Genomic DNA, 23,027 nt, shown 5'->3' with positions numbered 1-23,027 from the left:
ATTCACCCATTAAGACATATTTGTAATAGTTGTGGTTGCCAGGTATGATGTTTATGGTTTGATGGTGTGTTATTGACAGGATCTGGACGGGAACTTGCTGGACTCGTGGGAGGGTGTTCGTGTGCAGTGCCTGTGGTGTTTGAATGACGGTCGAACAGTGCTGGCCTCTGATACACACCAGCGCATCCGTGGATACAACTTTGAAGATCTGACTGACAGGAACATGTATGTTGACTGCTCTTGTGGTTTTAGATCCTGTTGTGGTTTCTCTGATGGTGTTTGTGTGAGTCATGCGGATGTGCTGGTGTGTTTTTTTGTCTCTTACAGAGTTCAAGAGGATCACCCTATAATGTCCTTCACCGTGTCAAAGAATGGAAGATTAGCTCTGTTAAATGTCGCAACTCAGGTGAGTAGTGGACCGGCGGCTTTCATCTGCTTATGTGTCATAATGTGAAGCTGTTTTTGTACTGATGCCAGACTTATTGTTTTGATATGAACAATCTGATCTGATCTTGGGTCTGATTCCATAAAGTTGTAAACAGTGCGTTCACACCATGACGAAATTACCGGAATTATCAGAATCCCACTTCTGTTGATGTCCTGATCTCGTAATTACGACTTGTACTGAGAAACACTCAAAATGGCAGCAGCTTCAGCAGTAAAATGTAGTTCTCGTAATATTTCTGTTTAATAACTTTAATAACTATGTCTTCGTAATGGAAGATTAATCACAAAATAAACTACTATCAGAAATGTGATTTTTCCGTATTTATTCAGATTTCCATTAGGGATGCTCCAATCAGGATATTTGCAGCCGATACAGATCCCGATCATTCAAGCTTTATATAAGTGTCATGCAAACTGATTTCAAGTGGCATACTTAAAAGTAATGGCTAACTTTTAGTAACTCTACTCTACAAAGAAACAAGGTATCATCATCAAGTACATGGTCTCATTTGATAGAAAACCTTTTAAAAATGTTTAAAGAAAATGGACTTTGATCATGTTTTGTAGGGCTGTAATCAACCAAAGAAAATCTCGGTCGACTGAAGTCGTGAAATTTTCGACTAAAAATAATGTAGTTAATGGAAAAAAAACGTTAAATTAATTAGCTGCGCACTGTGCGCAGTACTTGGTAGCCTTGTTGTCTGCCTAAATGAATTATAAATAAACATAAAAAACTAGTAGGCTATTTGCAGTATATTAAATAGTTTTTGAGCTGATTATTTTGCACTGAAATGAGTCCGACACACGAGTCTGTCGCTCTAGCAGCGTCTCATCATGTGCACCTGCGCAATTTCATAGCTTATGATTTCCGAAAATATAGTACTATGCTGTCAACTAGTGATATCATCACAAGAACTTTTGAGGAATATGCAACATAATTTAGACAATTGTTGTTGTTTTTTTCATATGTATTATAATAACTGACAGACACTATAATTTCAGCCGCTCTGTGCAGCTCGAACAGGAGCTCAGCTTCGCGGCTGAGACACGAATAGACTATTAACTTAAAGCTTTTACTCTTAAACACAAAAGGCACGTCCACTTCAATAAAAAAGGAATATTTATTAAACAAGCCAGATCAAGAGTAGAAAAAACGCTCTCACAATTAAATAAATAACATACAGCAAACTAGCCTACCGGTACTTCAATCTGTCTCTCTTCTCCAGTGGGTTGGGCTAATCCAAAAGAAGTAAAAACAAGGGGGGGGGGGGGGGGTTCTGAAGACAGACTGTTAGATCTGTACTGTCATGAAATGAACGCGGCAAAACTAATGAAATGAACGCGACACCAAATCGACCAATCAGAATTTTGGTCGAGCCAGAACGTATCGACTAATAATCGACTAATCGACTGGGAGATTACAGCCCTAATGTTTTGGTGGTGCTGTTGCTACTACTGAGAAAACCCCAGAAAACAGTGATGCAATTTATTGATTTATTTTGTTATTCGTGACGTCCTAAACTCATAGTTACAACTTAGAAACTCCAACTTGTACTCATAAACACTCAAAATTGCAGCAGCTTCAACAGTAAAATGTAGTTCTCATAATATTTCTGTTATTAAAGGGATAGTTCACCCAAAAATAAAAATTAGCCCATGATTTAGTCACCCTCAAGTCATCCTAGGTGTGTATGACATTCTTCTTTCAGACGAACACAATCAGAGTTATATTAAACATGTCCTTGCTCTTTCAAACTTTATAATGGCTGTGAATGTTGCTCTGTTTTTGAAGTCCATAAAAGTGCAACTATCCATCATATAACTGCTCCACACGGCTGCGGGGGTTAATAAAAGCCATCTGAAGCGAAGTGGAGCGTTTGTGTCAGAAAAATATCCATATTTAAAACTTTATAGACTAAAATAACTAACTAATGTTAATGTTTAAAAAAAAAAGTGAATGTTTGTTAAAGCAATATCATGTTTGCAGTCATGCTCAAATTTGTGAAAACATCTCTCTTGCTCCTGTGATATTAGTTCATTATATCATATTATATACATTCAGATCTCATACAAGAACTTTTTGCAACAATATCTTGAATTTTGTGAGCATTTGTGTAAATTTTTGGTGACATTTTTGACACAATCCCTAAGTATTTTCTGAATCGGCACAATAAATAAATCAAATTAGAAATAAGTTATTGATTGCATCTGAAGCAGTAAGTTTTTCATCCAATCACATTAATTATGTCAATAAATAAAGCAGTTGTGGTCTTGACCGGTCTTGAAACAAAATCCCGAGTCCTCTTATGCCGAGTTCAGACTGCCCGATTTTGACTCGCCGACAGGTTTTGTGGAATCGCCGACAAATGCCCGAAATCATAGGCAAATCGTGCACGTGAGTGACAATCACGCAGTGTGAATTATCAAAGACGCGATCAGAGAGAATCGCAGATGTGTTGCAGACGCCCGTGAGATATTTGGCATGCTCAATATCTGGACCTGTTGGCGATTCAATCTCCTGCTGTGTGAAATGAGTTCTGACTGAAAAATACATCGGCGATGACCGACAGCCAATGAGAGAGCGAGATACAGGGCAGCGGGAGGTTCAGGGAGGAGTTATGGACCAGAATATCAGTATTTTAATAGATATATGTACAGTTATATCAAACAGAAACAAAGCACACACATTTGCTTGACCAGCTGCAGGAGCAGTACAATGCAAAATTATTTATTTACCTCAAACTCTCTTTGCAGAACACAATCCTTTCTCCCTGTGTCTCCCCAACCATTTCCTCCACCATAATCTTTTTTCTTTTTCTCCGTTTTGCTGCATATCAGCGCAGAGACAATTTGGACCGCAAGTTTCTGCACTGCAGTCTATATTTTTAATAACAATTCCTGTCTCGTGCGAGAACTCCAGTCTGACGCTCGTGGGATCTCGCATTGTTTCCTTCTCACTTCTCACGTATATTTTGTTGTGAAACGTAGTTTGCGGACGGGACAGAGCTGTCTGTGATTCTTCCTCTTGTTCAGTCATGCAGTGTGAAACCCCCTGTCGCCGATCCATCGGTCAGTGTGAACACAGCAGTGACTGAATGCTACCTAGAGTTTAGATTCCCTGCCTGAGCCCGAACTTGACCTGAACCGTCCCGCGGGCCGAGTCGGGCCGAGATTTCCCGGCACTATCCTCGGGCCGGGCCCTTGATCGTTTGTGTTTTTTTTAATCATTACTTTATTTACCTTATTGGGTGGGCAGAAAGCTATGCCATAATCAGAAATAATTTATATTTTTAGCAAAGTAATACTATAACTAAGAAACAAATGTGTACAAAGTTGCACAAGTCAGGATTAGTCTAAAAATGCATGTTAAACTCAGCGCTGCATTCAGAAAGGCTCCGAGACGCCAGTCATGAGCTGCTCGCGTTAACACTGCGCATTGCTCAACTAGTCTATTTCTTTTCTTAACTAGAAGTTAAAGAAAAGTAGACATTTCAAGCTTTCTATACACATATTTCTCATGTCTGTGAGGCAACTAGCCTTCTGAGTTTCGTTTATTTATGAGACGCACTCCAGCTCATGTGCAATGCATGTGATCGCTTCATCTCACCCTTATAATCTGCTATTACTCTATTTGCTTGTTATTTATTAAATCCAAGCAATTGGCTGACAAAACCTTGATTCAAATTAAGATATAATTTATACAAAACTGGACTAGCGCAGCAATTGGGTTGTTTTAACCTAGCGATTGGGTTGTTTTAAGCAAACATTTAACCCAACTGCTGGGTTAAAACGACCCATTCACTGGGTTAAAACAACCCAATTGCTGGGTTAGTCCATTTTCAACCCAACCCCATTTTTTAGAGTGTATTATTGTAATAGTAAGATATTTCTTTATTTAATAAAATACAAATATTTGCAATAATAATAATGGCAGTGGGTGGGGGGTTCCTTTTTTTGTCTTTAGCTGATCTAATGCCTGTATAATAAAGATATAAAATAGTTCAATAAAGTGAGCACAAAGTTGGATACCTAATGTCTGATGTCCTACTAACTGATTCATAATTTGCATAACAGCTGTTATGCCATTTTGTTGATTCATTACTCACACTGAATCATTTTGGCTTGATAGATTCAGAATTATGCATTTCAATGGCAGTACTGAGGATGTGAACAGCTCACGAGTAGAATGTCCGGTTGTTATTTCGTAATTATGGTAATTACGACATTGTGTAAACGCACAAAAAATAGAGAAGTCTAAGGAGATGAAGTACAAGTATTTAATTTACCCTATTATCTAAAAATAGCCCTCATGAACATGGTTATTTAGGAGATAAACAAAAAAAGAATAGATGTCTACTCTTGAATAGATGACTGAAGTTGAAGTTGGCATGAAACGGAAGTTGCGATTAGTCTTGTCTTCCCTATTGTGACGTATATCTGTGAGTCAAACGACTTCTGGAAAGAGAGAAACTGTAGGGCGGGCCTTGCTTTTGTCCATGGGGAATTGATCGGATCTTAGGAAGTTGGGTGTTGCTAACTAAATGGAGGCGGATCTGAATTAGAGGTCTTCTCATGTCCTAAAATCTGTGCAGGAACCAAAACACTTCTTATCTGAACTGGATGTGCATAAATTAATTTTTCAAAGACATGACCCGAGACAAAAACGATACAATTAGACCGGCCCGACCAGACAGCACATTATTATTTTTTTTACCAGACTGGACCTAAATGTAAAAAGCAGCGACGACAACTAGGGGTGTAAGTAAATATTGCGATATTATGTTTGACGATACTGTATCAATTCTCAAAAACACTGTATCTATATTAACAAGAGTCATTTTGTTTGCAAAAGTTAAAATCCAATACTCGGGAAACGCATTGAATCTGAGAGCTCGCTTAACATCCCGACGTCATCCGCGCTGCTGAGAAGCGCTTCGCTAGAATATGTTCAGCACGTTTTCCTCTCGTAACAAAATAAACACAGCAAAATTGACAGCGGTCAAAATTGTAAGCATCTGATCATAGCGATGTTGATATGGATGCACCAGCTCTGCAGTTCAGTACTTTAAATAGCACTTTATACATTAGCCTGCTTTAAAGCAAACAGCTTTACAGTATTAAATATAACACAAACAGTCATTCAGTCATGGAATGGACTATGCACTTTCTGTTGTTAAATAGTGTAGAAATTAAAAACTGCTATACTGTGAACCTTTAAAACACATACACATAAAGAATCCTGCAGTCACTTTACTATTTCCCTTTACTTAGATTGCACAAAATAGTGATAAGTGATATAAATGATACTATATTCATTAAATAAAATAGTTACTTGTCAGGTTTTATGCATATGGTTGTGTAGGGCTGTACGATTCATCGAAAAATAATCGACACTGAAATTCAGAACCTCTAAACAACGTATTTTTCGTAGTTTTAGTCACGTGACTCTGCAGTTTGCAGGCACACAGAGAGATGGAGGAGCAGTTATCTGTGTTTATAGATGCCCAGAATCACTATAGTAACTGCATGGTTTATACAGGTATGTTAATTGCCGTTCTTATAGCCTGCGCTCTGACACACACACACACACACACACACACACACACACAGATGGCGCGCGCGCGCCCTGAAGGCAGACCTTTCACCTGCATCCTCACAAAGCTTTGTCAATTTTATGTGTTTTAAGTCCTGCCAGTTTGAACATTAAAGCGATTTTTGGACCATCAGATGTGTATTATGTTGAACTAATGCCTGAAATATTGTGACAAACGAACACTCAGACAGAAGCCCGCACATCACGTGAAGATTGCGCGCAGAGAGCAGCGCAGAAACTCATTGTCAACGCTGTCCTGTGACTAAAGTAAAGTCACTAAAGTAGCTTAGAAACCGTTATAGCATATATTTTAATTCCTTTGAAATAAGTACAAACCACAGTTTCATAATGAATAGAGACGGTATGAGCAATTCACACACAATCACCCTCTCATTAACGCATTCAAATAAATGTAATGTAGCCATACTGTGTTAATTTATCTGTATCTGATGTACAACAAGCAGAAATCTGCCCCATAGACAATAACTGCTGAAAGTGAAGCGTTTTCATTAGGGGAAAAAATCCACCTTTTATTGTAGAAAATATTTACAGTAAAAACCTTATCAGGAACTTGGCAAAAAATGGAAAGCAAAAAAAAAAGCGAAATAATCGTTCATTAATCGTAATCGAGGTAAAATTTTAAATTAATAAAGGTTTTTATTTTTGGTCAAATCGTTACAGCCCTATGGTTGTGTTCTTTATTCTTTTAAATTATATCTTTCAACAAAAAAAAAAGAAATATCGCAATATATTGCCTTTTTTACAATATCGCAATATATAACACTGTATCGTATTGTAACCCCTGTATCGTGATACGTATTGTATCACCAGATTCGACAAATCAGAAACGGGGACAAGTATGCCCATCTTCCTACCTTATTTGTAGATTAAACTCATTCTGTGATCCTTCTTCGTAACGCACAAGAAACCCAGGATTATATACATATAAATAACAAATAATAACTTTTAAGCAAACTTTCTACAATCGAACGGATTAATAGCTGAAAAATACTGCAAATGAATTAAACAGACTGCAGGATATGGATTAGACTGGACTCATCTATAGTGTCATTGATGTTGTCTTGATGGCTTAAAAATAAAATCAAAAGTATTATTATTGAGTTTTTAAAAACATGAAGTTTAATTTAAAATGTTTCCTGTTATTTTGACAGAAAAAACTTGTGTAAACATAGCATATGTAAACTTTTATTTTACAATAAAGCTAATGGGACCTTGTTGTAAAGTCTTACCATATTTCTCACACTGTGATGTGAGATTTTGGTCAAACCCTAGGAGGAATCTTTGACTTATTACTCGCGTAATTAAAACTAATGTCAGTGTATAATTGTTACTGTTCGTCTCTTGGCGTGTTCAGGGAGTTCATCTGTGGGACCTGCAGGACCGGGTATTAGTCAGGAAGTACCAAGGTGTGACTCAGGGCTTCTACACCATCCACTCCTGTTTTGGCGGCTACAACGAAGACTTTATTGCGAGTGGCAGTGAAGGTAAGAATGCGTAGATCTCAGAATAACAGACTGAACTCTTTCCAGCTGAGAGCTGATGGTGTTTTGTGAACCGTCTGTTGTTTCTAGACCACAAAGTTTACATCTGGCACAAGCGCAGCGAGCTGCCCATAGCCGAGCTGACGGGTCACACGCGCACAGTCAACTGCGTGAGCTGGAACCCGGCGCTGCCCGGCCTGATGGCCAGCGCCTCGGATGACGGCACCATCAGGGTCTGGGGTCCCGCCCCCTTTCTGGACTCCCAGGAGACCGAGGGGCTAACTGGTATGAACCTCCTCGTCTGACTGGAAAATGCTCCTAGTTTGATGTAAGTGGGTAGTTGACATAAAACTTGCTAAACTAAATCTAAAAATATTTTGTTAGCTGAATTTTTTTTTATTATTTTGTATTGCATGCAGATTTTATGAGCTCATTTGAAATGAGAGATTATATGAAATATTTGTACTGAATAAAATTCACAACAGGACCATTTAAAATGGGGAAAAAACGAAAGAATAAAATATGCTAAAAACTCTAAACTGAGTAAAATACCGATCAATTATATGATGTTAAATATGCACTTTCCCTTCTACTTTCAAATAAATGTTAAAACAATGAATTGAATTGCAACATGTCAACTACCCAGTTGCTGTGGTAACGCCTTAACCAAGACTTTTTTTTAAAATCCCTATGGGAAAAATGATTGGGAATTAAAGCTATTTTAAACAACCTTGCTTAGACTTCCTGTTTCAGTTGGGAATTATTCCAGAAAGGTGGTTACATTTGTCAAGCCATTTTTTGAGATCTTTAAAAACTCCTTTTTATATGTTTTTCATAAATATTCAGAAACTAAATATGGACTAAAACCAATATGGAATTTCTGCGCCAAAACGCTCCTTTGACACAAAATAGGCATCTAATCTGGACTTTATAACACTGTACATATAGATGATCTGAACAACTCTTAACTATTGCTTTTTAATAAGCTTCTGAAATTCAAATGAGTTCATATTCAGAATTAAAGTGTCCCTATTGTGCTATTTTAAAGGTTCCTAATGTTGTTTTGGAGTCATGTTTACATGCATCCAAGGTTAAAAACACTTTACATTGCAGCATCATCTCTTTTCTCACAGTGTCTGAAATGGTTCGATAAAGGATTCCGTCTCTCTAAATCCTTCCTTTCCTAGAGCCTGCTCTGCTCTGATTGGTCAGATGGTCAATTTAGTTAATTTATCTATACAGCCGCTCTGGAGAAAACAGTGATGCCATCGTCCAGCTCGGCTTAGTTCTCATACAACAGCGTCAGTACAGTCAGATCAGTAATGTTGTTGGATATTAAGTCTCCCAGACTAAGCAAGCCAGAGGCAAGGAGCCCAAACCCCATCAGGTGACAGAATGGAGGAAATAAACCTTGGGAGAAACCAGGCTCAGCCAGTTCTCCTCTGGCCAATGCAAGATCGATGTATGATTATGATTCAGGCAGCATTACAGGTCAGAAGTCAGATTGGATTGGAACATTCAATATATTGAATACATTTCCATCTGGTTGAAGATCGGAGTCATCTCGCCGGTATGGAGACGGGTTTGTAGAGGATCAGTGCCACTGGCTGTTGTGTCGACGAGTCCAGTTGACACAATCTCTGCTGACACTTCATCAGGGCTGAGTTGTGGTCATGTCTAGGCGCAGGTCCTCCATCTGATCTGGATACGGCCCGGATCCGGCAGACTACAGTAAACCTCGGGATAAACAGAGAGACTATCATTAGCATAGATGCCATTCTTCTGATGATGTAACGAGTACATCAGGTGTTATGGGAAGTGTTCCCGGTTCCGGCTGACCTAGTTAATGCAGCCTAACAATCATTTAACTGATTTGAATAGAAATTGATAATGTTCTATGTGTGTGCGAGGTTAAAGAGATGTGTTTTTAGTCTAGATTTAAACTGACAGAGTGTGTCTGCTTCCCGAACAATGCTAGGAAGACTGTTTCAGAGTTTCGGAGCTAAATAGGAAAAGGATCGACCACTTGCAGTTGATTTCGATATTCTCTGTATTATCAACTGGCCAGAGTTTTGAGACCGCAGTAGACGTGATGGAGTATAATATGTTAAGAGCTCGCTCAAGTACTGATGAACTAAACAATTTAGTGCTTTGTAAGTAATAAGCAAGATTTGTTTACAAAATGTATGCAATGTTTAATAGGGAGCCAGTGCAGTGTGGACTAGGGTTGTGCCGATAGACTCGTGTATCGACGATAGGCAGAGAGATCGCCGAAAGCTGAAGCTGTTGGTGATTTCAAGACGATATTTGGCTCGCTCCCCATGAATGTAATTTAAAAAAAAAATGTTTTCATTATTAAATAAAAATATTATGATCATAGTTATTATTATTATTATTACATTAATTGTACTTATTCTGCTTAGCCTTATTCACATCAACATTAAAGCGTGTGGTGTTGCACTCGCAGGCTATGTGCCTCATACTGCGAGTGCAACACCACATGCTTTTAAATTTTAAAAATGAGTTACTCTTCAGAGAAAAAAATGTTTTTTTAAAGACTACAAAACTACGTGTAGTTTCAGAATTTAATTGCAAGGTTATCAACCTAGCCCTACATTCACAAATTCACATGAGCCATGGCGAAAACGGCATCATCATCAGGCTAAAGCATTTTTTTTTTTTTTTTGTATAAATGTACAAGCAGTAAAAGCAGCTTTATTTCAAACGACTTAACAAGTGAACTACAATGAACAAAAAATATTGCACATAGGCCCTTAAGATAAGATGTCTTGTTAAAGTGCAGTGAAATACTTAAATGTCAGCAGACAATGTATTTTTATAGTTAAAAAAAGTGGTCATTTGAACTACTCGAACGAACGTTTAAAAAACAATATGAAAAATCAAAATGAAATAGCTATATAACGGATTGAGAAAAGTGCACGCAATGTAAAGAGATATATATTAAAATAAAAAGTGCTTAAAGGAACACAACTCTTCTTAAGTGGAAGGAAGCTTTTTTCCCTCACGTGGAATATAGAAAGCGCGGATGCATTAGTTGGGTTAGTAAAATAACGAAATTATAGTGTTTATATCGAGTCTATAAAACACGAAAGAACAACAAATATATCGGTGAGAACACTCCTTTAAACAGCGTACACACCGGGACATTTGACAGCAAATCACATTTTTCACAATATTGATTCTTCTTGCAATCGTTATGCAATGGACTGTGGCCTACATTAAATCTTTAAATAAAAGGTTTACACAGTCATATACAATAAACAAGCTTGTACAGCGACATGAAATAAAAATGTACGCAAAAAACCTGCCTACCTTAACAGAGCATGTGAGCAAAGCGGAGCTTCACTCATGAACCGCTCAGCGGTAAAATGACGTGCGCTCAAATCCCGCTCCGACATGACATTTCTCTGTAGCATACTATACTTGTAGCCATTAAAACACGTAATTAGTTTCCGTTTAAATATGATAATGTTATTTTTTTTATTTAATTTACGTTGAAAAGTGAACAGGACACATAAGATGCATAATGTCAGAAGACGGGGGTCTTCAGCTAAGTTCAATAACACTTCAAAAAGTTGTGTTTTGTGGAAAGCCTTTCTTTAAAGTGAATTTCGTTTTGTATAAATTGTATCTTAATTTTAATCTATGTTTTATCAACCAAATTGCCCGGATTTAATAAATAATAAGCAAACAGCCTATAACAGACAATGACATGGAGGCGGCAGCGCAGCGTGATCAACGGCTTAAATGAACAACTACTAGAACATAAAAAAAACTTTAGTCAGGGGCAGCCCTTACTATTTATTTCAGATAGGCCTATATTTGATCCAGCATGTCACAAAGGGAGTTCTGGGTTGAGCGGCGGAGCTTCAGAAATGAACGGTATCTCCAGAAAGGCGCTCTACACTACAGTGTAGAAATATTACCACTCTTTCAATACACACACCGCAACAGTCACAATATGACCTCATGAATGTTTTAAAAACATAATTCAACTTATAAATAATACTTTTAAATGGGCCACTTGTTTATTACAAATAAATTATTAAATTCTAAAAATGAATAAAATGAACAAAAATTTGCATTGCATTTGCAATCCTTTGAAACCACCCCACTTCCCACACCCCTGATGATATCTGTCCTCTGGAACGCATCGCTTTTCATTTCAAACGGTTTATTTAAAACTATTATTTTTTTCAAATAGATAGAATTCGAAATACAGGCCTGCCCCTAATAAAAGCCTGCTTCAAATAAAAGCCGGTGACCTTCTGCAGTTCAGTTAAATAAAAGCCCTGGCTTTTATTTGAGGAAATACGGTAATTGCTCCGCCCGACGCGACAAGATCGTGTATCGGCGATCTCACAGGCTGACGATACGGCGATTGAACACTAGTGTTGACAGAACCGGGCTAATATGGTCAAACGTACTGGTTGAGGTAAGATCTCTAGCTGCTGTGTTTTGGACCAGCTGGAGTTTGTTTATTAAGTGAGCAGGGCAACCACCCAGTAGAGCATTACAATAATCTAGTTTAGAGGTCATGAACGCATGCTCTGAATGCAAAATGCTGAACAGTTAGTTCATATGTCGTAATTTAGATATATTTTTAAGATGGAATGCGGTTTTACAGACACTTGAAACGTGGCTTTCAAATGAGAGACTGGTATCAAATAGCACACCCAGGTTCCTCACTGACGACGAGGACTTGACAGAGCAGCCATCAAGTGTTAGACAGTATTCTAGGTTACTACGTGTTGAGGTTTTTGGTGCAATAATTACATTTTTTTTCCAGAATTAAGTAGGAAATACTAGGTACTAGTCGTCCAATTTTTTATATCAGCTATGCATTCCATTAATGTTGCGCATTGGTAAGTTTCGTTAGGACGCAAAGAAATATAGAGCTGAGTATCGTCAGCATAACAGTGAAAACTAATGCCATGCTTCCTAATGATATCTCCCAGTGGTAGCATGTACAGGGTGAAGAGCAATGGTCCTAGCACTGAGCCTTGCGGTACGATCAGATAAGGTCAGATAGGTATGATTTTAAACCATGCTAATGCAATTCCTCTAATGCCAACATCATTTTCGCGTCTATTCAAAAGAATGTTGTGGTTGATAGTAGTACGATAGGGGTACTTCCTTTCTGCTTCTTCTTGTATCTTTGACAGAAAGGGTAGATGTGGCCTGTAATTGACTAATTCTCTAGGATCGAGTTGCTTTTTAAAAAATTTTATTAGAAGTTTAATAATAGACAGCTTAAATGTTTTCAGTATGTATCCTAATGACAAAGATGAATGAATGATATTAAAGGGTTAGTTCACCCAAAAATGAAAATTCTGTCATTAATTACTCACCCTCATGTCGTTCGACCCCCGTAAGACCTCCGTTCATCTTCGGAACACAAATAAAGATATTTTTGTTGAAAGCTGATGCTGAGAAAGGCTTCAGATAGTCCTCCATTGGCATTCAGTACATTTACACTCCCAAGACGCATAAAAGGCACTAAAAACGTCGTTACAAAGTCAATTTCACCACAGTGGCTCTACAATAATTTTACGATGCAACGACAATAGTTTTTGTGTGCAAAAAAACAACAAAATAACACCTTTATCCAACTTGTTCTTGTCTTCCGTGTGTGCCAACACGACGCATGCGCGAGAATATGACGCAGATCCGGCGTTCGGACACATGACCCAGAAGCGATTTGTTTACAAGCAGAGGAAGACGCGCGTGTCTAAGCTGTTGGATTCTACATTGATCGTGCTTTAGGTCTCGGCGTAGTTCTCAAATCGGGCTAAAGTGTGCATTTCATGGAATCCCGAACGCTGGCGCTACGTCATATTCTCGCGCATGCGTCGTGGAGGCACACACGGAAGACAAGAAGAGGTTGAATAAAGTCGTTATTTAGATTTTTTGTGCGCACAAAAACTATTGTCGTTGCATCGTAAAATTATTGTAGAGCCACTGTGGTGAGATGGACTTTGTTTGTAACGACGTTTTAAGTGCCTTTTATGGGTCTTGTGAGTGTAAATGTACTGAATGCCAATGGAGGCCTATCTGAAGCCTTTCTCAGCCATCAGCTTTCAACAAAAATATCTTCATTTGTGTTCTGAAGATGAACGGAGGTCTTACGGGTCTCGAACGACATGAGGGTGAGTAATTAATGACAGAATTTTCATTTTTGGGTGAACTAACCCTTTAAGAAGAGGATCTATGACCTCTGGAAGCATCTCTTTTAATAGCCTAGTCGATATAGGGACTAACATACACGTTGTTGATTTTGATGATTTACCGAGTTTAGCCAGTTCTTCTTCTCCTATAGCAGTGAATGAAGGGAATTTATCCTCAGGGACACTACAATGCTCTGTCTGATGCGGTACTGTAGTAGACGGCTGCATGGTTAAAATTTTCTCTCTAATATCAATCTTCGTTTGTAAAGTCATTACTGGTGTGCTGTTTGGAAACATCTGGGGTTGAAGCTTTATTTTTTGTTAATTCAGCTTCTATATCAAATAAATGGCTAGGGTTGTGTTTGTTTTCCTCTAAGATAGTCTAAAATTAAGAAGATCTAGCAGTTTTAAGGCATTTCTGTATGCAATAATGCTTTCTTTCCACGAAATGCGGAAAAAAAAAACTTGAGGTTGCGAATTGCAATCCCCCACGTCTCACCCCTCCCTTTCGAGGCACATAGAGAAGCTACGGTGGCTGACACAGAACAAATACCTCTTTTCCACTAAGGCAGTTTGAGTGCTGGTTCGGAGCCAGAGCCTAGTTTCAAATCGGTTCTTTGTCTTTCCACGCCCAAAGCACCAGCTCTGAACCAGGAAAAGTGGTTCTTAAGTAGCACCAAAACATTGCTGGTCTAGAAGTAAGAACCGCTTGCGTCAGGGCCGGAGTTACCGTGACCAACAAGACGAACACGATCTTGTTACCGCCCTTTTTGAAATAGCAGCTAATGGATCCAATAGCTGCTCGATTGTAATCTTCGTCTATACAAATCACAGTGAGCTACACGAATCCGTTGGATTCGCTGTGTTTTGATGCCGATATAGGATCGTAAAGCCATGAGCATCAATAGTAACGCAACGATCGCCATTGTTGATGGAAGGCTTGTTCGAGATGCATCGGCGCTGTGCAGACCGATCGCCATATGACATTAAAGTACAGCGAGAGCAGACGACTCCTTATGCTTTTGAATCGCTCTTGCGGTATTTTGATATCAAATGCTGATTGTTCTGCACACAGCCAATGCATCTCGAGCAAGCCTGTGTGTTTGTGTTTCCCACTGAGAAAGATGAGACGTATACAGTGACGTAAGACCTGGCTCTGTGCCGGCTCTCTAGCCCGTGGAAAGGCAAACCGGTTCTTAGAAGGCTCGTCAGTCGAACTAGCACTAGCTCTGAACTAGCACCCGGTTCATGCTGGTGGAAAAGGGGTAAAAGATGTCGTCTGAGACCGTAGAGAGTAGCTAGCACTCTGTAGAGAAGTTTGTCCATTTAAGGCTACTGTAGAAACATGACGGCGTAAAATGGCAAGTTCACTGTAAGGGGACCCGCAGTGTGTGTGGAGATAGAAATCACCCATTCTAAGGTAATAAAATCAGTCAATAGATTCTCATAAATACTACACACTGTTGACTCCGATTGTTCGAATATTATAATTAAATAATACTTAAATCGATATGTCATCCTCAATAAACCCGTCTCCAGCGTGTTGCCTCCGATCATTCGAATATTGCACTTTAATAATTATTTAATCAACATCATCCTCAATAAACCCGTCTCCAGCATGTTGCCCCCGGTCCCTCGAATATTCTGATCTATTATGACCTCTGAGCTGTAAAGCTGCCAGAATAATAATAATAATACACTGTTTGTTAATTGGCCAGAGGAGAACTGGCACCCCGACTGAGCCTGGTTTCTATCAAGGTTTATTTTTCTCCATTAGGTCACCTGATGGGGTTTTGGTTTCCTTGCCACTGTTGCCTCTGGCTTGGCGTGCTCAGTTGGGGACACTAAATTTTTCAACTAAACATCGAAATAAATCTAAATAATAAACTAAATTAACCATTTAAACTAAATTACTGATCTAATTATTGATCTAAAGCCCACACTGTCACTGTATTATAATTGAAATGAACTGATGACATCAGCGTTTTCTCCAGAATGGCTCTACAGCTGAATAAAATTATGCTGCATTATTTTCCTGTTTAACACTGTAAAGCTGCTTTGAAACAATCTACATTGTTAAAAGCGCTATATAAATAAAGTTGACTTGACTGCACCTTTAATCTTCTTTAAGCGCTGAGGAGCAACTGTGTCTAATGTGCTGGAAAAGAGAGAGTCAATAGTTTCTGTTGCAACATCGAGTTCCTCTAGAGCAGGGGTCTCCAAACTCGGTCCTGGAGGGCCACTGTCCTGCAGAGTTTAGTTCCAGCCCCAAATAAACACACCTGAACCAGCTAATCAGTGTCTAACTAGGCCCAAGTAAGACATTGATTAGCTGGTTCAGGTGTTTTAATTGGGGTTGGAGCTAAACTCTGCAGGACAGTGGCCCTCCAGGACCGAGTTCGGAGACCCCTGATATAGGCTATCTGGGATTCTGAGGAGATGAAACTGATCAGGAAGATTTTTTATAAAGCAATCTTTAGTGGTAGAAGTGATAGATCTACTGTATTTGTAACAGGGAGTCGGCTTTTTCAGCCTTATCTAGATAAAGATATCTGAGATGTCATCGCTCTGCTGCAGAATTTCAGCGGCATCAACATTGATTCCATGTGACAATATTAGATCTAAAGTATGATTATGACAATGTGTGGGTCCTGACACATGTTGCCTAACTCTAATAGAGTTTAGTATGTCTTTAAATGCCAATCCTAGTGCGTCTCTTTCATTGTCCACATGGATATTAAAATCACCAACAATCAGGACATTATACTCAGCCAGTACTAACTCTGATAGAAAATCAGCAAATTCTTTGGTTAAGTCTGTATGGTGGCCTGTATACCGTAGCTAACACAAATGTCAAGCGGGATTTATCATCAGCGTAACAGTGGCTGGCATTATGCAAATGCTACAATGTTACGTACAGGAAGTGAGACTTGAATTGCTGACGACTTGTTTATGCAGTTCAGAATCGATTCTTTCTTTTGGGAGATAACTCATCTTTAAAACGTAGCAGACCTTTATTACACTCTACATGAAAGGTAATTTCTTAAAAAGCATAATAGGGGCACTTTAAACTGAGCTGAATTGAATGGCACGTGTTGGAAAGATGACTTGTTTGTCATTCCGTTCTCTCTGCTTCTCTTCTCCTGCAGAATGCCATAGCATGGACAGTTGATGTTGACTCTGGAGCAGATGTCCGCTTTGGAAAACATACAGTGAGACACACTAAAGACTTTGTGAATGAAGAATGAAAAGTGAAGTAAATGTTACGGCAGATGGATGTTTTTCCTGGCGGTTTCACCCCCCCCCCCCCCCCCTGACAAATCGAAACAGACATGCCGAGGACACGCCCCTCCTCGGCTTTAGCCCCTCCTCCTCCTTCTACACTGCATCCTGAGTGGACGACTGCCTCCTGAACCCACACACACACACACACACGGACAAACAACGTTATTTATTACGGCTTTAATTTATTATTGTGAATGAATCAAGGCCACAGGCTTGCTTTGTGTTCTGTACAATATTCACTCAGCCAGGGGACAAAAAAAAACAAAAAAATGCTTTTCCGGCATGTGCGAACTTCTCCGTGGTCTCAAAGACTGACGCACGCGTTAACGGAGAGCAAACAAATCATATCCTTATTTTTCAGCATGAACTTCTTTAAGCCAACTCGTATGCTTGAAAGTAAGTGTGTTCACCAGCAGAGATATAAGATATCGTTTTCCTTTCCCTCTGTGACCCGCGACATTTTTAAATGACTGAATTCACAGGCATTTTTAACAGCTAGATATTCATTTCGATGAGAAACCTCCAGTCATCCGCAGTTCTTTTCATTGCTTATGGTACTTTGTTATGCTCATTTTGAGAGGGGGAAGGTTTTCTAGAGGTCTTTATTCTTGTGACGAGCCGATGTAGATTTGCAGACAAAGACTCATAACAGGACACGGTTATCGTTTGTAACGGGGTTGAAAACTCCCCTGCGACCCGTATAGGCTTGCTATAGTCGTCACACAGAGCTGATGTCACGGTCCACATGTAAATATCAGCCTTCAGCGTGCAAACTATGACTTTAAGTGAGCGGCCTAGTAGGCGCTTCATCCCAGTCCAGGTCATGTGTGCCGTTAGCGTGAGCGGAATGATTTTGTGACGGTAAGTACGCCGGGATATTGAATGAACGGACTCTCAAATATGCGTCTGGAGTTTGTCTCCATCATGTGCGCTGCGTCATGTTCTCCTCTTGGGTCTCGTTTCCTCTGTCATATTATCACATCTTGACTTTTTTTAAATGCTTTTCTAGACATGTATATGATTATTCATCAGCTATGATTTTCTTAGTTTAATGGATTTTATTTCGGCTTGGTCTAGCTTTTTTTCCCCCCTTGTATTATCGTATAAAGGATGTCTTGGCGAGTGGCCTCTTAAATGCTTTTTTCTATTTGTGAATTTCTTATACTTTCGTACCATATTACGCATTAGTACACGCAGGTGTACCCTGAAATCATTTAGGTATTCATCAGTCGAGCGAAAGAAACTTTGCCTACAATGATTTATTCTGTAATTATGTGCTCTTCATATACATAAGGAATCTATAGATATATATATATAAAAAAAATATTTTATATATATATATATATATATATATATATATATATATAATCTCGGTGCTGTCAAATCGATTAATCGCGATTAATCGCATCTAGCATAAAAGTTTGTTTATATAATGTGACACACACACACGCATATATATATATATATATATGCATTATATAAACAGTTTTGTGTTAGATGCGACTAATCGCAATTAATCAATTTGACAGCACTTACATACATACTGTATATATATATATATATATGTGCTGTCAAATTGATTAATTGCGATTAGTCGCATCTAACACAACTGTTTATATAATGCATATATATATATATATATATATATATATATATATATATATATAAAATGTATATATGTGTGTGTGTGTCACATTATATAAACAAACTTTTATGCTAGATACGATTAATCGTGATTAATCGATTTGACAGCACCAAGATATATATATATATATATATATATATAATAAATATAAATAAAAGTGTGTATTTCTTGCCATGTACCCTCCCTTACAAATGTTAAGCGTTTCTCACCTGCATCAGGTAAACTCCTTGTACAGGTTATGCGTTCCCTGACCAGCCAGACCTGTTCCGTTAGCGAGGACTGACGCGCACAAGCGAAAAGAAAGAGCAGGTGCATGCAGAAACACCCTCACTCACACATGTGGAGCGATCACAGAATCGTGGTGTCGTACGTTCTGGTTTTATGCAACTGAACTTTCCTTTTCTTCTGGATATTTGTGTTTCATTTCAGTCTTAGTTTGACTTTATGTGCTTGAGCCGGCGGGGCAACGGTAGCGCCCCGGGTGGAGTTCTGGTGGAGACTTCAGTTTATTGCAGTCAGGATCTGAGGATCTGTTTTGCATTTCAGTGTGTTATTATTCTAAGTGATTGTACTATTATGTAATGTTCTGTAGGAGAGGTGTTATGTATACATACTTTCAATAAAGCATTCAGGGTTTTAAACTATCTGGAGTAAGTCGTCACTTCCAGGGGCTTGGCATTGTTTCTATAGTGAGGGGGGCAGAATGTCAAATGTTAGACCAGTTTTTTTTCTGACCTTTGTCTAATTGACGGCTTTATTTTTAATCATATACCTTTTTCTTAATTGGCTTAACCCTCTGGGGTTCTTCGGGTCAAAAATGACCCGAAGCGTTTTTTATTTTATTTTTAAAAATCGTAGCTAAATCGGAATGGTCCGAAACTTGGTGACTTTATTGGTACTTGGTATATGAACACCCCAGAAAATTGGGGACAGGATTTGAAAAGTCTAAGTGGTCGTAAAAAAAATAGTCCCACTCAGGACCTTCGGGTCAAAAATGACCCCCATAGGAAATGAATGGGAAATCGGCAAAAATATGAAATATGAGTTGTTTTGTGCATACAATCTACAAATCAGCCAGGATGCAGAAAAAAAGGACTCAACAGTGAAGGGGTGAATCTCTAAAACATCAAGAGTGCAAAACAGACACAAAAAAAACACACACACAAAAACACAATTAGCTTTTGGAATGGAACACGTTCATTTGTGTGTGCGTGTGTTTTTGTGTGTATAAGTGTGTGTGTTTTTTTTTGTCTGTTTTGCACTCTTGATGTTTTAGAGATTCACCCCTTTTATTTATAGCATAAATATTCATTCGAAATCATAAAATTATCTCAAAACACCAAAAAAGAAAATACAAAATATTATTGAACAAAAATATATTTCATTGATTTTACTCAATCTTTATCTTAATCCCGCCCTCTGGGTCATTTTTGACCCGAAGGTCCTGAGTGTGACCCATAAATGAAGAACCCCAGAGGGTTAATATGCTATTTTTGACCCCAAATGACGTTTGCTGAAATCTAATTGGCATCAGGCTTGACACACTGTCAGGCAAAAAGTTTTGCAATGTTTTTGAAAGTACCAAGGCTGCATTTATTTGATCAAAAATACAGCAATAACTGTAATATTGTGAAATATTTTTACAATTTAAAATGGCAGTTTTCTATGTGAATATATTTTTAAAATGTAATTTATGTGATCAAAGCTGTATTTTCAGCATCATTACTCCAGTCTTCAGTGTCACATGATCCTGATATGATTATTTGATGATCAAGAAACATTTATGATTATTATCAATGTTGAAAGCAGTTGTGTAAAACATTTTAGGATTATTTGTTTAATATTCAAAAGAACAGTATTTATCTGACTCGTTGCCTTATCAGACAATGACTCTGCAGGCAATTCGAACAGACTTCTGCGGCAGTGTAACCGTTTAATGATCTACAGCAAAATAAAGAGATCTTTAGTGAGAACTAAACAAATATTTAATTACTACATTAGCAATTTCTCGCTAGAAATGACATCAGAAGTGGAAACTGTTGGTACAAAACGTACATTTACACACAAACTGACCAGCAAACGCAACTTTCGGACGCCATCTTTTCCCCCCAGCTCAACTGTCACAGAATGGAAAGCACAGGATTGTGGGATATCAAAGGCACCGAAGGATACATTTATGCTGCCTTCAAACATCGATCAGATGAAGGTCTCAGGAGACAGGAAGTGAAGCTAACATTAGATTCGGACGTGCCTTGATGCCTTCCTGCCTTGAAATGCGTCTTTTTCCAGGTTTAGGATGCATATTCCTATGAAATATTAGATATTATTGTGAAAATGTTGCCAATTATTAATCCATTATTACACTATGTTGCACCAAGAACACATTAATATGCAAATTAGATGCAGTGTATAGATACATTGCATTGAATGGGAAAATCCAAGTATGGCCATTTTACCCACATATTTCATAAAGTAAAATGGCATATCAGTGCATTCCGTTATACACTCACCTAAAGGATTATTAGGAACATCTGTTCAATTTCTCATTAATGCAATTATCTAATCAACCATTCACATGGCAGTTGCTTCAATGCATTTAGGGGTGTGGTCCTGGTCAAGACAATCTCCTGAACTCCAAACTGAATGTCAGAATGGGAAAGAAAGGTGATTTAAGCAATTTTGAGCGTGGCATGGTTGTTGGTGCCAGACTGGCCGGTCTGAGTATTTCACAATCTGCTCAGTTACTGGGATTTTCACGCACAACCATTTCTAGGGTTTACAAAGAATGGTGTGAAAAGGGAAAAACATCCAGTATGCGGCAGTCCTGTGGGCGAAAATGCCTTGTTGATGCTAGAGGTCAGAGGAGAATGGGCCGACTGATTCAAGCTGATAGAAGAGCAACTTTGACTGAAATAACCACTCGTTACAACCGAGGTATGCAGCAAAGCATTTGTGAAGCCACAACACGCACAACCTTGAGGCGGATGGGCTCCAACAGCAGAAGACCCCACCGGGTACCACTCATCTCCACTACAAATAGGAAAAAGAGGCTACAATTTACACAAGCTCACCAAAATTGGACAGTTGAAGACTGGAAAAATGTTGCCTGGTCTGATGAGTCTCGATTTCTGTTGAGACATTCAGATGGTAGAGTCAGAATTTGGCGTAAACAGAATGAGAACATGGATCCATCATGCCTTGTTACCACTGTGCAGGCTGGTGGTGGTGGTGTAATGGTGTGGGGGATGTTTTCTTGGCACACTTTAGGCCCCTTAGTGCCAATTGGGCATGGTTTAAATGCCACGGCCTACCTGAGCATTGTTTCTGACCATGTCCATCCCTTTATGACCACCATGTCCCCATCCTCTGATGGCTACTTCCAGCAGGATAATGCACCATCACAAAGCTAGAATCATTTCAAATTGGCTTCTTGAACATGACAATGAGTTCACTGAACTAAAATGGCCGCCACAGTCACCAGATCTCAACCCAATAGAGCATCTTTGGGATGTGGAGGAACGGGAGCTTCGTGCCCTGGATGTGCATCCCACAAATCTCCATCAACTGCAGATGCTCTCCTATCAATATGGGCCAACATTTCTAAAGAATGCTTTCAGCACCTTGTTGAATCAGTGCCATGTAGAATTAAGGCAGTTCTGAAGGTGAAAGGGGGTCAAACACAGTATTAGTATGGTGTTCCTAATGATCCTTTAGGTGAGTGTATCTTCCATAACATAGTTCAGAATCATCTTTAAACAAAGTTAGTTTAAAAAAAAATCCTGAAACCTAAAAATTGATTGGTGAATTAAAAAATAAATCCCATTGTTTTTGCCTATACATGCAATTTCATGTCAATTTATGTTTTAAACAACTGAGCCCTGGTGTCAACTACAGAGGTCAATAAATCAATAAAATATTTTTCAAAAATGTTTTTGTTCCATTTGTTTAATATGCTCAAAACAATGTAATGACATGAAAAAATACTAAATTCAAAACACTGGGTCCCAGGAGGCTATAACAGTATCTCAATATTTAAATAACGCGGGTGGAATTACAATAAACATTTAGGCATTCTGAAAATGTGCAAGTATCCGATATGATGTGTTCTGAAAAGTTTTAGAACAAAAACTGGATTACAAAGTATAATATGCATATGAATGAAGTGAAAACTTGCTATTCGTAATCATCTCTTTATTTAAGAAACCCCACAACCGCAAATATGCATAAAAAACAAAAACTCTGCAGAACACTGACTGATAGGGCTCCGGTAAGGTCATGTGACGCGCGGTTTGGCTGGACGCATCACTAGACCTGCGTAGTGTAGTTTGACTGAGCCGAGGGAACACACCCCTGACCCAGCTTACCCT

The 23,027-nt window shown here is 38.7% G+C and overlaps 1 protein-coding gene across 2 annotated transcripts in view; it reads left to right on the top strand.

Annotated features, from left to right (window-relative positions):
- The window catches only part of wdr26a (WD repeat domain 26a), a 68,083-nt gene extending 50,815 nt beyond the window's left edge, over window positions 1-17,268 (top strand). Inside the window, exons 10-14 of one of the 2 annotated variants that reach the window (XM_079836158.1) lie at window positions 80-225; window positions 328-406; window positions 7,416-7,545; window positions 7,633-7,870; window positions 16,880-17,268. In XM_079836158.1, coding sequence (XP_079692284.1) covers window positions 80-225; window positions 328-406; window positions 7,416-7,545; window positions 7,633-7,847 — 570 coding nt within the window. In that variant the 3' untranslated portion in view covers window positions 7,848-7,870; window positions 16,880-17,268. The remainder of the gene's footprint in view (window positions 1-79; window positions 226-327; window positions 407-7,415; window positions 7,546-7,632; window positions 7,871-16,879) is intronic. The other variant, XM_079836157.1, reaches the window with a different exon arrangement.
- The last annotated feature ends 5,759 nt before the right edge of the window (window positions 17,269-23,027 follow it).

Source organism: Gobio gobio, assembly GCF_949357685.1.
Source record: "Gobio gobio genome assembly, chromosome: 15".
In the NCBI taxonomy this organism is placed as follows: Eukaryota; Metazoa; Chordata; class Actinopteri; order Cypriniformes; family Gobionidae; genus Gobio; species Gobio gobio.
This window is presented reverse-complemented; position numbering and strand designations above follow the sequence as displayed.